Raw genomic sequence first — 15,051 nt, 5'->3', positions numbered from 1 at the left:
GAGATAATCTGCAGAGAAGAATGGGAGAAACTCCCCAAATACAGGTGTGCCAAGCTTGAGGCTGTAATTGCTGCCAAAGGTGCTTCAACAAAGTACTGAGTCTGAATACTTACAGTACCAGCCAAAACGTTGGACACACCTACTCATTCAAGGGTTTTTCTTTATTTTTACTATTTTCTACAGTGTAGAATAAGTGAAGACATTACATTACATTTAAGTCATTTAGCAGACGCTCTTATCCAGAGCGACTTACAAATTGGTGCATTCACCTTATGACATCCAGTGGAACAGTCACTTTACAATAGTGCATCTAAATCTTAAAGGGTGGGGGGGAGAGGGAATACTTATCCTATCCTAGGTATTCCTTAAAGAGGTGGGGTTTCAGGTGTCTCCGGAAGGTGGTGATTGACTCCGCTGTCCTGGCGTCGTGAGGGAGTTTGTTCCACCATTGGGGGGCCAGAGCAGCGAACAGTTTTGACTGGGCTGAGCGGGAGCTGTACTTCCTCAGTGGTAGGGAGGCGAGCAGGCCAGAGGTGGATGAACGCAGTGCCCTTGTTTGGGTGTAGGGCCTGATCAGAGCCTGGAGGTACTGAGGTGCCGTTCCCCTCACAGCTCCGTAGGCAAGCACCATGGTCTTGTAGCGGATGCGAGCTTCAACTGGAAGCCAGTGGAGAGAACGGAGGATCGGGGTGACGTGAGAGAACTTGGGAAGGTTGAACACCAGACGGGCTGTGGCGTTCTGGATGAGTTGAAGGGGTTTAATGGCACAGGCAGGGAGCCCAGCCAACAGCGAGTTGCAGTAATCCAGACGGGAGATGACAAGTGCCTGGATTAGGACCTGCGCCACTTCCTGTGTGAGGCAGGGTCGTACTCTGCGGATGTTGTAGACCATGAACCTACAGGAACGGGCCACCGCCTTGATGTTGGTTGAGAACGACAGGGTGTTGTCCAGGATCACGCCAAGGTTCTTAGCGCTCTGGGAGGAGGACACAATGGAGTTGTCAACCGTGATGGCGAGATCATGGAACGGGCAGTCCTTCCCCGGGAGGAAGAGCAGCTCCGTCTTGCCGAGGTTCAGCTTGAGGTGGTGATCCGTCATCCACACTGATATGTCTGCCAGACATGCAGAGATGCGATTCGCCACCTGGTCATCAGAAGGGGGAAAGGAGAAGATTAGTTGTGTGTCGTCTGCATAGCAATGATAGGAGAGACCATGTGAGGTTATGACAGAGCCAAGTGACTTGGTGTATAGCGAGAATAGGAGGGGGCCTAGAACAGAGCCCTGGGGGACACCAGTGGTGAGAGCGCGTGGTGAGGAGACAGATTCTCGCCACGCCACCTGGTAGGAGCGACCTGTCAGGTAGGACGCAATCAAGCGTGGGCCGCGCCGGAGATGCCCAACTCGGAGAGGGTGGAGAGGAGGATCTGATGGTTCACAGTATCGAAGGCAGCCGATAGATCTAGAAGGATGAGAGCAGAGGAGAGAGAGTTAGCTTTAGCAGTGCGGAGCGCCTCCGTGATACAGAGGAGAGCAGTCTCAGTTGAATGACTAGTCTTGAAACCTGACTGATTTGGATCAAGAAGGTCATTCAGAGAGAGATAGCGGGAGAGCTGGCCAAGGACGGCACGTTCAAGAGTTTTGGAGAGAAAAGAAAGAAGGGATACTGGTCTGTAATTGTTGACATCAGATGGATCGAGTGTAGGTTTTTTCAGAAGGGGTGCAACTCTCGCTCTCTTGAAGACGGAAGGGACGTAGCCAGCTGTCAGTGATGAGTTGATGAGCGAGGTGAGGTAAGGGAGAAGGTCTCCGGAAATGGTCTGGAGAAGAGGGGAGGGGATAGGGTCAAGCGGGCAGGTTGTTGGGCGGCCGGCCGTCACAAGACGCGAGATTTCATCTGGAGAGAGAGGGGAGAAAGAGGTCAGAGCACAGGGTAGGGCAGTGTGAGCAGAACTAGCGGTGTCGTTTGACTTAGCAAACGAGGATCGGATGTCGTCGACCTTCTTTTCAAAATGGTTGACAAAGTCGTCTGCAGAGAGGGAGGAGGGGGGGAGGGGGAGGAGGATTCAGGAGGGAGGAGAAGGTGGCAAAAGAGCTTCCTAGGGTTAGAGGCAGATGCTTGGAATTTAGCGTGGTAGAAAGTGGCTTTAGCAGCAGAGACAGAGGAGGAAAATGTAGAGAGGAGGGAGTGAAAGGATGCCAGGTCCGCAGGGAGGCGAGTTTTCCTCCATTTCCGCTTGGCTGCCCGGAGCCCTGTTCTGTGAGCTCGCAATGAGTCATCGAGCCACGGAGCGGGAGGGGAGGACTGAGCCGGCCTGGAGGATAGGGGACATAGAGAGTCAAAGGATGCAGAGAGGGAGGAGAGGAGGGTTGAGGAGGCAGAATCAGGAGATAGGTTGGAGAAGGTTTGAGCGGAGGGAAGAGATGATAGGATGGAAGAGGAGAGAGTAGCGGGGGAGAGAGAGCGAAGGTTGGGACGGCGCGATACCATCCGAGTAGGGGCAGTGTGGGAGGTGTTGGATGAGAGCGAGAGGGAAAAGGATACAAGGTAGTGGTCGGAGACTTGGAGGGGAGTTGCAATGAGGTTAGTGGAAGAACAGCCTCTAGTAAAGATGAGGTCGAGCGTATTGCCTGCCTTGTGAGTAGGGGGAAGGTGAGAGGGTGAGGTCAAAAGAGGAGAGGAGAGGAAAAGAAGGAGGCAGAGAGGAATGAGTCAAAGGTAGACGTGGGGAGGTTAAAGTCGCCCAGAACTGTGAGAGGTGAGCCGTCCTCAGGAAAGGAGCTTATCAAGGCATCAAGCTCATTGATGAACTCTCCGAGGGAACCTGGAGGGCGATAAATGATAAGGATGTTAAGCTTGAAAGGGCTGGTAACTGTGACAGCATGGAATTCAAAGGAGGCGATAGACAGATGGGTAAGGGGAGAAAGAGAGAATGACCACTTGGGAGAGATGAGGATCCCGGTGCCACCACCCCGCTGACCAGAAGCTCTCGGGGTGTGCGAGAACACGTGGGCGGACGAAGAGAGAGCAGTAGGAGTAGCAGTGTTGTCTGTGGTGATCCATGTTTCCGTTAGTGCCAAGAAGTCGAGGGACTGGAGGGAGGCATAGGCTGAGATGAACTCTGCCTTGTTGACCGCAGATCAGCAATTCCAGAGGCTACCGGAGACCTGGAACTCCACGTGGGTCGTGCGCGCTGGGACCACCAGATTAGGGTGGCCGCGGCCACGCGGTGTGGAGCGTTTGTATGGTCTGTGCAGAGAGGAGAGAACAGGGATAAACAGACACATAGTTAACAGGCTACAGAAGAGGCTACGCTAATGCAAAGGAGATTGGAATGACAAGTGGACTACACGTCTCGAATGTTCAGAAAGTTAAGCTACGTGGCAAGAATCTTATTGACTAAAATGATTAAAATGATACAGTACTGCTGAAGTAGGCTAGCTGGCAGTGGGTGCGTTGTTGACACTACACTAATCAAGTCTATGAAATACCACATAGGGAATCATGTAGTAACCAAAAAAGTGTTAAACAAATCAAAATATATTTTATATTTGAGCTTCTTCAGTAGCCTCACTTTGCCTTTGACAGCTTTGCATACTCATGGCATTCCCTTAACCAGCTTCACATGGAATGCATTTCCAACAGTCTTGGAGGAGTTCCCACATATGCTGAGAACTTGTTGGCTGCTTTTCTTTCACTCTGCGGTCCAACTCATCCCAAACCATCTCAATTGGGTTGAGATCGGGTGATTGTGGAGGCCAGGTCATCTGATGCAGCACTCCATCACTCTCCGCCTTGGTCAAATATCCTGTACACAGCCTGGAGGTCATTGTCCTGTTGAAAAACAAATGATAGTCGTACTAAGCGCAAACCAGGTGGGATGGCGTATCGCTGTGTGTGCCTTGAATTTAAATATCACTGACGGTGTCACCAGTAAACACCATCACACACCATCACACACCACTTATCTTCTGCAGCAGAGGTAACTCTGGGTCTTCCTTTCCTGTTGCGATCCTCATGAGCCAGTTTCATCGTAGCGCTTGTTGGTTTTTGAGACTGCACTTAAAGAAACTTTCAAAGCTCTTGAAATTTTCCGGATTGACTGACCTTTATGTCTTAAAGTAATGATGGATAGTCGTTTCTCTTTGCTAATTTCAAATCAAATCAAATTTTATTTGTCCCATGCGCCTGAATACAACAGGTAGACCTTACAGTAAAATACTAACTTACAAGCTCTTAACAAACAATGCAGTTAAGAAAAATAAGTGTTAAGTAAAAAATAGATTAGTAAAAAAAAAGCAAATAAAAGTAACAAATAGTTAGAGCAGCAGTAAAATAATAATAGTGAGGCTATATTCAGGGGGTACCGATACAGAGTCAATGTGCGGGGGGCACCGGTTAGTCTAGGTAATTGAGGTATGTCTGAGCTGTTCTTGCCATAATATGGACTTGGTCTTTTACCAAATAGTGCTATCTTCTGTATACCACCCCTACTTTGTCACAGCACAACTGATTGGCTCAAACGCATTAAGAAGGAATGAAATTCCACAAATTAACTTCTAACAAAGCACACCTGTTAATTGAAATGTATTTCAGGTGACTACCTCATGAAGCTGGTTGAGAGAATGCCAAGACTGTGCAAATCTGTAATCAAGGCAAAGGGTGGCTACTTTCTCCTCCCTTAAACAATTCTCGTCTCCTTCTGAAAATGTTACTTTTCCAAGCCAAAATCTATTTTTAGCCTCCTTGAGAGACATGCTAAGCCTTTGGTTACCATGTGTGTTATTTCATAGTTTTCAGTGCTAGAGGCGTCAGTGCTAGACGCGTCACTACAGACCCTGGTTCGATCCGGGGTTGTATATCAACCGTCTCTTAGGGCAGCGCACAATTGTCCCAGCATCGTCCGGGTTATGGGAGGGTTTGGCCTGGGTAGGCCATTATTGTAAAATAAGAATTTGTTCTGAACCGACGTGCCTAGTTAATTAGAATTCGGTGAGTCTGTTGTGCGGCACACATGAGGTGATGAAGTTACACTTGAATGCAATTCAATAGTAAATGTTTGCCATAAGATACCTTATGTCTTTCTGCCAGAAAAGATCAGTCAAAGATCTATGGACGGGTTGTCTGTACAACTGCCATTTTTCCCTGTGGTTCCTACTAGCATTCTTCTCCCCTTTGTTCCATGTACACGTCGCTCTTTCTTCAGAAAAGCAGGCATCACAACTTTGTTCATTTGCACAATTCACTTTCGCTTGTAAATGTCCACATAACATTTTCCGACAAGATAGAACTACTGCAATCTACTTCTACTGCAGAGATAGCCTGCAGAGTTCTGTCATACTATCCAGGTCTGTGCACAAAAAAATCGAGCTTCTACTTTTCAGGGAAGTTAGGAACCAATATACACAGGCAGTTAGGAAAGCAAAGGCTAGCTTTTCTAAACAGAAATTCGCATCCTGTAGCACAAACTCCAAAAAGTTCTGGGACACTGAAGTCCATGGAGAATAAGAGTACCTCCTCCCAGCTGCCCACTGCACTGAGGCTAAGAAACACTGTCACCACCGATAAATCCATGACAATAGAGAATTTCAATAAGCATTTTCTACGGCTGGCCATGCTTTCCGCCTGGCTACCCCTACCCCGGTCAACAGCCCTGCACCCCCCACAGCTACTTGCCCAAGCCTCCCCAGCTTCTCCTTCACCCAAATCCAGATAGCTGATGTTCTGAAAGAGTTGCAAAATCTGGACCCCTACAAATCAGCCGGGCTAGACAAGCTGGACCCTCTCTTCCTAAAATGATCCTCCGCAATTGTTGCAACCCCTATTACTAGCCTGTTCAACCTCTCGTTCGTATCGTCTGAAATCCCCAAAGATTGGAAAGCTGCCGTGGTCATCCCCCTCTTCAAAGGGGGAGACACTCCAGACCCAAACTGTTAAAGACCCATATCTATCCTAGCCTAGCTTTCTAAGGTCTTCGAAAGCCAAGTTAACAAACAGATTCCCGACCATTTCGAACCCCACCGTACCTTCTTCGCTATGCAATCTGGTTTCCGAGATGGTCATGAGAGACAATACTATGCAGCCAAATAGACCTGGCCAAGGCTTTCAACTCTGTCAATCCCTGCATTCTTATCGGCAGACTCAACAGCCTTGTTTTCTCAAATGACTGCCTCGCCTGGTTCACCAACTACTTCTCAGATAGAGTTCCATGTGTCAAGTTGGAGGGCCTATTGTCCGGACCTCTGGCAGTCTCTATGGGGGTGCAACAGGGTTAAATTTTCGGGCCTACTCTCTATTCTGTATACATCAATGATGTTGCTCTTGATGCTGCTGATTCTCTGATCCACCTCTACGCAGACGACACCATTCTGTATACTTCTGGCCCTTCTTTGGACACTGTGTTAACAAACCTCCAGACGAGCTTTAATGCCATACAACTCTCCTTCCGTGGCCTCCAACTGCTCTTAAATGCAAGTAGAACTAAATGCATGCTCTTCAAACGATTGCTGCCTGCACCTGCCTGCCCGTCCAGCATCCCTACTCTGGACGGTTCTGACTTAGAATATGTGGACAACCACAAATACCTAGGTGTCTGGTTAGGCTGTAAACTCTCCTTCCAGACTCACATTAAGCATCTTCAATCCAAAATTAAATCTAGAATCGGCTTCCTATTTCGCAACAAAGCATCCTTCACTCATGCTGCCAAACATACCCTCGTAAAACTGACTATCCTCCCGATCTTTGACTTCGGCGATGTCATTTACAAAATAGCCTCCAACACTCTACTCAGCAAATTGGATTCAGTCTATCACAGTGCAATCTGTTTTGTCACCAAAGCCCCATATACAACCCACCACTGCGACCTGTATGCTTTCATTGGCTGGCCCTCGCTTCATATTCGTCACTGGTCACCATAACAGCACCCACCCATAGCATGCGCTCCAGCAGGTATATTTCACTGGTCACCCCCAAAGCCAATTCTTCCTTTGGCTGCCTATCCATCCAGTTCCCTGCTGCCAATGACTGGAACGAATTGCACATACCACTGAAGCTAGAGACTCATATCTCCCTCACTAACTTTAAGCATCAGCTGTCAGAGCAGCTCACAGATCATTGCACCTGTACATAGCCCAACTGTAAATAGTCCATCCAACTACCTCATCCCCATATTGTTTTTGTTTTTTTGCTCTTTGCACCACAGTATCTCTACTTGCACATTAATATATTGCCTTACGTCCCTAATCTTACCTCATTTGCACACACTGTATATAGATTTTTTCTATTGTGTTATTGACTGTACGTTTGTTTATTCCATGTGTAACTCTGTGTTTTTGCCGCACTGCTTTGCTTTATCTTGGCCAGATTGCAGTTATAAATTAGAACTTGTTCTCAACTGGCCTACCTGGTTAAATAAAGGTGAAATAAATAACTCACAGAGAATAATATTCGGTAGCTTCTAGCTATGCTTGTATAACTTTGGATTTGCTTGTCTTTGCAATTTATTTTTAAATTTTTGCTCGTTAGCATTTAGCTAGCAGCGTCTATGTGATTTTGCTATTAGTTGTGCAAATTTTGTTAGCAGTCTACTAATAGAGGCTCAATGGGCTTTTCTTTAATTTTTAGCGCCCCCTTGTGTGCCATGCCAGTAATACTGTAAATCCCAGAAAATAAGAGAAGGAAGGTACACTATACATACAAAAGTATGATGACACCCATTCAAATTAGTGTATTTGGCTATTTCAGTTACACCCATTAATGACAGGTGTATAAAATCTAGCATACAGTTATGCCATCTCCATAGACAAACATTTTCAGTAGAATGGCCTTACTGAAGAGCTCAGTGACTTTCAACGTGGCACCGTAATAGGATGCCACCTTTCCAACAAGTCAGTCCGTCAAATTTCTGCCCTGCTAGAGCTGCCCCCGTCAACTGTAAGTGCTATTATTGTGAAGTGGAAACATTTAGGAGCAACAATGGCTCAGACATGAAGTGGTGGGCCACACAAGCTCACAGCACGGGACAGCTGAACCACGTAGCTCGTAAAAATCATCGGTTTTCGGTTGCAACACTCACTACCGAGTTCCAAACTGCCTCTGGAAGCAACGTCAGCACAATCACTGTTAGTCGGGAGCTTCATGAAATGGGTTTCCATGGCCGAACAGCCGCACACAAGCCTAAGATCACCATGCGCAATGCCAAGTGTTGGCTGGAGTGGTGTAAAGCTCGCCGCCATTGGACTCAGTGGAAACGCGTTCTCTGGAGTGATGAATCGTGCTTCACCATCTGGCCGTTGGACGGACTAATCTGGGTTTGGAGGATGCCAGGAGAATGCTACCTGCCCTAATGCATAGTGCCAACTGTAAAGTTTGGTGGAGGAGGAATAATGGTCTGAGGCTGTTTTTCATGGTTCGGGCTAGGCCCCTTAGTTCCAGTGAAGGGAAATCTTAACGCTACGGCATACAATGACATTCTAGACGATTCTGTGATTCCAACTTTATGGCAACAGTTTGGGGAAGGCCCTTTCCTTTCCTGCTTCAGCATTATAATGCCCGTGTGCACAAAGCTAGGTCCATACAGAAATGGTTTGTCTAGATCGGTGTGGAAGAACTTGACTGGCCTGCACAGAGCCCTGACCTCAACCCCATCAAACACCTTAGGGGTGAGTTGGAACGCCGACTGCGAGCCAGGCCTAATCGCCCAACATCAGTGCCCGACCTCACTAATGCTCGTGGCTGAATGGAAGCAAGTCCCCGCCGCAATGATCCAACATCTAGTGAAAAGCCTTCCAGAAGAGTGGAGATGGCAGCAAAGGGGGGACCAACTCCATATTAATACCAATTATTTTGGAATGAGATATTTGGTCATGTAGTGTATGACTATGAAAATCTGGATACCGCCCAAGCCAAGTGATGATGTGGAAAACTGATTGGGTTTGCAAAAAGTAATCAATGTAAGGGCATTTAGACTTTTTTTTCACCAAACTTTTAACCTAATTCCAATGACATGGTGACATTTGTTGTTGGTTGACAACTCAACCAACTGTAAATCCAAACTAGACTGACGTCTGTGCCCAGTGGGTCCTTCTCGATAGGCCTAAGTAACCACCGTGCTTCAGTGTGAAATAGCAACATATTGCTGATCCCATATCCCCAGTGAGAATGTCATAAAATAAAACATTTACAGTTATGTCTGTTCTGAGCTCATTGGCGCGGGAAACGGTCAGGGCCCAGTTGAAACAATGTTGCAAGTTTGCTATAGCAAAAGCTCAATCCAGACCAAGAGAGGTTGACAGGCAGAGGAGAGCACTTAACGCTTTTGACTTAACCAACCGCCATGCATAGTAAATGTGATTTAAAGAGGATAGTTAAGCCAATTTTCATCAGGATGTTGTCTTCAAATATAATTTTGGATCTGGTAAATATTTCACATATTTTCCGACAAGTCCGAGGTCCATGGCCACCGAGCATGATCCAAACCGGGATCTGAGGGTCAACTGCAGAATTTTGCATCCGACCTGTTCATATATCTGGTTGGTAATCAGGTTAAGGTATATCCGTGAAGACCTCTAGTTAATATAGCTAAAACAAACTTCTAAACTTCTTCCACTAGAGGCGCCATTGTATTTCCCTCCCCAAATGATAGCATAAACGTTTCTAATTCCTTATGCGTAATTATTACAGTTTGTATATACTTTGATTTTCTAGTAGGATAATTTGAAAGTGTAGTAGTATTAATTGTGATAAAATATGTGAGCCAACTGCCCCACACTCTAAAGTAAATGTTGTCTATAAGACCAGACTTGACTTCATTTCACCACTTCACTTAAGTAAAATGTTTTAAGCTTCTTCCACCACCATTAAAATATTTTTCAAAGAGCTGAAGCAAGTCACACAATTTTTCTTCATGGAAAATGACCATCTAGTTGTCTTCATTAATGTTGATGATGCTGTAATATTATTTTCTGACAGTAACTGCCTGACGTACCGGCGGATCTACCTCCCTCCACGACTGCCCTCTGATCTGTTGCAGCCGGGCCTGTTCAAAGGCACCTACGGCAGCCACGGCCTGGAGATCATCATGCTCAGCTTCCATGGGCCTCGCGCCAGGGCCACCAAGCTCACCGTGAGTCCCCCACCTCCACCGCACCCCGGCTGGGCTCTCACCCCGCCTGGCCCCTAATGTTTCCAAACCAACAGTTTTTGAAATGGAAAACCAAATCAAATGTTATTGGTCACATACACGTTTAGCAGATGTTATTGCGGGTGTAGTGAAATGCTTATGTTTGTAGCTCCATCAGTGCAGTAATATCTAACAATTCACAACAACACACACAAACCTAAAAGTAAAGGAATGGAATTAAGGGATATATAAATATTAGGACGAGCAATGTCGGAGTGGCATAGACTAAAATACAGTAGAATAGAATACATTATATACATATGTAATGAGTAAAGAAAAAATATGTAAACATTATTAAAGTGACTGGTGTTCCATTATTAAAGTGACCAGTGATTTCAAGTCTATGTATATAGGGCAGAACCTTCTAATGTGCTGGGTCACATAGCCGGTTGGAAGCCGCCTAGTGATGGCTATTTAAGTCTGATGGCCTTGCAATAGAAGCTGTTTTTCAGTCTCTCGATCCCAACTTTGATGCACCTGTACTTACCTCGCCTTCTGGATGATAGCGGAGTGAACAGGCAGTGACTCGGGGGGTTGTTGTCTTTGATGATCTTTTTGGCCTTCCTGTGACATTGGGTCCTGTAGGGAAGGTCAAAGGTAGTTTGCTGCCGGTGATGCATCGAACAAACCACACCACCCTCTGGAGAGCCCTGCGGTTGCTGTACCAGGCAGTGATGCCTGACAGATGCTCACAATTGTGCATCTGTAAAAGTTTGTCAGGGTTTTGGGTGACAAGCCAAATTCCTTCAGCCTCCTGAGGTTGAAGGGGCACTGTTGCGCCTTCTGCACCACACTGTCTGTGTGAATGGAGCATTTCAGTTTGTCTGTGATGTGTACGCCGAGGAACTTAAAACTTTCCACCTTCTCCACTGCTGTTCTTTCGATGGATAGGGAGGTGCACCCTCTGCTGTTTCCTGAAGTCGCCGATCAGCTATTTGTTTTGTCGACATTGAGTGAGAGGTTATCTTCCTGGCACCACACTCCCAGGGCCCTCACCTCCTCCCTGTAGGCTGTCTCATCATTGTTGGTAATCAAGCCTACTACTGTTGTGTTGTGAAAACAAACGTCCCTATTAAGTCCCTATTATGGATGTTTGGGTAGTACCTCTTCCATTTCAAAATGTTTTCCCCTTACTGAACATGCCCCTGTCCTTTCCCCTCCCTCCCAGGGGGATCCCAACGTTCCAGCAGGTCAGCTAACGCTCGATGTGGACCTGAATCGGCCTGTGCACCTTCCGGACCTCGAGCACCAGCGCAGCGTGGAGGAGCTGTCTCGCCTGGTGCTGGGGGTGCATGAGGAGGCGCAGCAGGAGGCGCAGAGCCCAGATGTGGCCCCCAAGGGGGTTGCTGTTGGAGAGGGGGCTGTGGCCCCCCAGGGTGTTGCTGTTGGAGAGGGGGCTGTGGCCCCCCAGAGGGCTGATGCTGCAAAGGGGGCTGTGGATGGTGGCGGGGCAGAGGGTCTGGAGTTGGCTATGGAAGCCCAATCAGAGAGCCGCCAGCCTGGGCCCAGCAGCAGCAGCAGTGCTCCCTCGGAGGCCCAGCCCTTTGTCCTGCCTCTGGGGGTCATGGCCCGCAACGAGGTGTACCCCCGTACCTGCAAGATGTGGTGAGTCCATCTATTTCACACATGTTCAAGTTGTTTTGTACATGTCCTCGTATAGCCAAGAGTGCTTGTCAAATGTAGCTGCATAGCAGAGTGAGAAGAGATACTCACACATGAATGTACACTTGTAATAGAATATAATGGTAATTTAGCAGACTCCTTCATCCAAATGGACTTAAAGTTAATGCCTGTATTCAGTATATGTGGCCCATGTGGGAGTCAGACCCACACAACTCAAGTGTTACAAGCACAACACTCCGGCCATCTGAAACATTGGATCGCAACATGTAGACTACGCAACAGGATATCTTGATAATTTTTTTCCCTCATCGATTTCAGTTTCTACGGGACAGGCCTGATTGCCGGCCACGGCTTCACAAGCCCGGAGCGCACGCCTGGCCTCTTTATCCTGTTTGACGAGGACCGCTTCGGCTTCATCTGGCTGGAGCTCAAGTCGTTCAGCCTATACAGCCGCCTGACCGACCAGCTGGCCCACGCCTATGCCCCCAACATGGAGCTCTTTGAGGCTATGCTGCGCAACATGCAGTCCTGGACATCTTGATGGGGCAGATCCACACGTCTCATACAAACATGTTTACTTAGGCCCCTACACACACCCCAATGTGTTGACTGCACCTGGAATATCTCTAGGCCCCTAGTTTGTAAACTATAAGTAATTCCCATAGTTTTTTCCTGATTAGGTCATGTGGTTAGGAAAAACTCTTGGCCCTAATTATTACTGTTATGTATGTATATTTTCCCTCTATAGACCCCGAAAACACAACACGATATTTACCCACTACTGTATGCACACACAGCTTTACAACCCAAACACCTCGACACCGTCCCACACATTTCTGGGCCTGGACAGAAACAACCTTTAGCCCCCTACCCCTTAGGCACCTAAAAGTCCCCCTAGCCTATTGGAGGGAAATGTGGAGATAGTACCATATCGCTTATTATCTAATCGTCTCTCCCTGTCCAATGTTTCCCCTCCTCTTACCTCCACTTGACCTCAGTATCTCTACTGCTGATTCATGTCCACAGGTCAAATGATATGACACTAAGGCTGCGTTTACACAGGCAGCCCTATTCTGATATTTTTTCCACTAATTCGTCTTTTGACCAATTTGATCTTTTCACATCAGATCTTTTTCACAGCTGATCTGACGGGTCAAAATACCAATTAGTAGCTGACTGTGTAAACTCAGCCAAAGGCTTCCTCAAAAGCTTCTTATTTATTTTTAAACCAAAGAAGAGGATTTGTTGACATTTCATCCCACAAACTCTGGAACAAAGTATCTGTGCCTCTGACTGCATTTTTAGCCACATTCTTTTGCTTTTTTTTCACTCATTGATCTTTGGACCACTCAGATCAGCTTTGAAAAAGATCTGATGTGATTCGTCAAAAGACCAATTATTGAAAACAAATCAGAATTGGGCTTCCTGTGTAAATGCAGCCCATGAGTTCTAACTATATACCATGTCTGCATTGCCTAGGGATTTCCTATTCATTCTACTAAAGCTATTATTCTGTAACTATTTGAATGCCTCATGTTTGGATGCATGCAGCATTTAATTTGTTTAATGCCACCTGTCTCTAATTATCTTATTCACAATCCGATTAAACACTTTTGGTTTGCTGTATATTGCTTATAGTTTGGTGCACAGATGGCATTATGGAATTGGAAAAGACTGCATCTCAGGCACTTTCATTCTTTTTGTGACTCGGTCAAGGAAATGATACTGTAACTATGTTAATATTACACAATGGGGCATGTGCATATCAGAAATGATTACGTTTTATTTGCAAAATACTTCTGATGGATAGTATGTAGTAAAATGGAAATGTTGAATGAATGGAGATTTGAAAATTGCGTGTTTGGTATAAGCTTATGCTGTACTGTAGCTGCATCAGCCATTCTTAGTTGGACTGATAGCATTGTCCTTTGGATGCTTTTAATAACAGGGTGTTATAAAGATATTGCAACATCCTCAATAATAATGACCGTTTGCAAAACATTGCACAACACAAAATGTAATTCAAGGTACTCTCATACTTTACATTTATTTACATTGTGAAACATGTGTGTTTGTCTCGCATTAGCCAACAGTGGTGCCCAAGGGGTCTCCTATTGCAAGTGAACTTTTCTAGGCAGGTCAGTGGATGGTTGTCTCTCAACTCCTCTATGGGTCCCTTTCCTTGACTCCTTTCCTTCATGACCACAAATGGACCAGGAGTGTCTTTCCACCATATGGCTTTCACCAGTCTTTTCCTGTCACCTGACATGTCAGTGATCATGGAGGGCAGGACATAAGGAAAATAAGCTAGTGGGCAGTATTGAGATAGTCACTATCTCATGGGAGGCTTCATTCAAAGCGGTACTTTTGTATTAGACTACAGCTTTACTAACATTAGCAAAAAACTAACTCTATAGAGCGTAAATAAGTAATATATATTAATGAAAGGAAACTATTTAATAAGTATGTTTTGATATTTTTATTTTTGGGACAACTAGACATTTTTGAATCATTGCTTGTTGATTTGTGTTTTGTAAGCACATCACTCATCTGTTTGGAACTAATGCTTCTGTACACCGCTGTTTAAATGAATCACATTTGTAAATTGAGTCTTGCGCTTTATAAATTGCCAATCCCAGTGGCACGACTCCGCTGGAAACGGTTTGACCTGGTGAACTGCTCTTAATCTGATTTCAGGGAGCTTTGCAGCCTACGTGCTCTTTCTCTTCTCAATAAAAGAAACAACACATTTCTACTCTCTTTTTCCACACAATAATGCTGACATTTTCCATTTAAAATAAGCGCACACATTTGCTCATTCTGCCTCTTGGATCTAAAAGCACTTTCTAAAGTGTTAGTGCAATCTGGGACGTCCCTACCTTAAACCCTGACCGTAACCCTTACCCTTGACTTGGGCAAGAGCTCACTGGAGCTGAGTACCTGCACCTCAAATGTTCTACTGCTTGAGCTCCTGTTCCTCTTATAGAATATTAGGTCAAAGTATTGTGGAGATCCTGCACTGAAATATAAAGCCAAAATGAGTACTGTAACTTATCAGTCCAACTCAAGTACTGCCCATATTAACCTTAACCATTTTAAAGGGCAACTTCAATGGGGTGAGACATCCCAAGGATTCTGGGTAGCATTCTAAAGCCTGTCGCATGCTTACCAGTCAAAACACATTTTGTGACGTTTTTGTTCGTTTTGGTGTTCGGTAGGTTTATTTTTTTCGGCTGTTCAAGCAAACAA

At 46.0% G+C, this 15,051-nt stretch overlaps 1 protein-coding gene across 1 annotated transcript in view; it reads left to right on the top strand.

Annotated features, from left to right (window-relative positions):
- The window catches only part of LOC124035244 (F-box only protein 31-like), a 28,503-nt gene extending 13,952 nt beyond the window's left edge, over positions 1–14,551 (top strand). Inside the window, exons 7-9 of the mRNA XM_046348694.1 lie at positions 9,969–10,122; positions 11,348–11,784; positions 12,121–14,551. Coding sequence (XP_046204650.1) covers positions 9,969–10,122; positions 11,348–11,784; positions 12,121–12,343 — 814 coding nt within the window. The 3' untranslated portion in view covers positions 12,344–14,551. The remainder of the gene's footprint in view (positions 1–9,968; positions 10,123–11,347; positions 11,785–12,120) is intronic.
- The last annotated feature ends 500 nt before the right edge of the window (positions 14,552–15,051 follow it).

This window comes from Oncorhynchus gorbuscha, linkage group LG01, assembly GCF_021184085.1.
Source record: "Oncorhynchus gorbuscha isolate QuinsamMale2020 ecotype Even-year linkage group LG01, OgorEven_v1.0, whole genome shotgun sequence".
In the NCBI taxonomy this organism is placed as follows: domain Eukaryota; kingdom Metazoa; phylum Chordata; class Actinopteri; order Salmoniformes; family Salmonidae; genus Oncorhynchus; species Oncorhynchus gorbuscha.
This window is presented reverse-complemented; position numbering and strand designations above follow the sequence as displayed.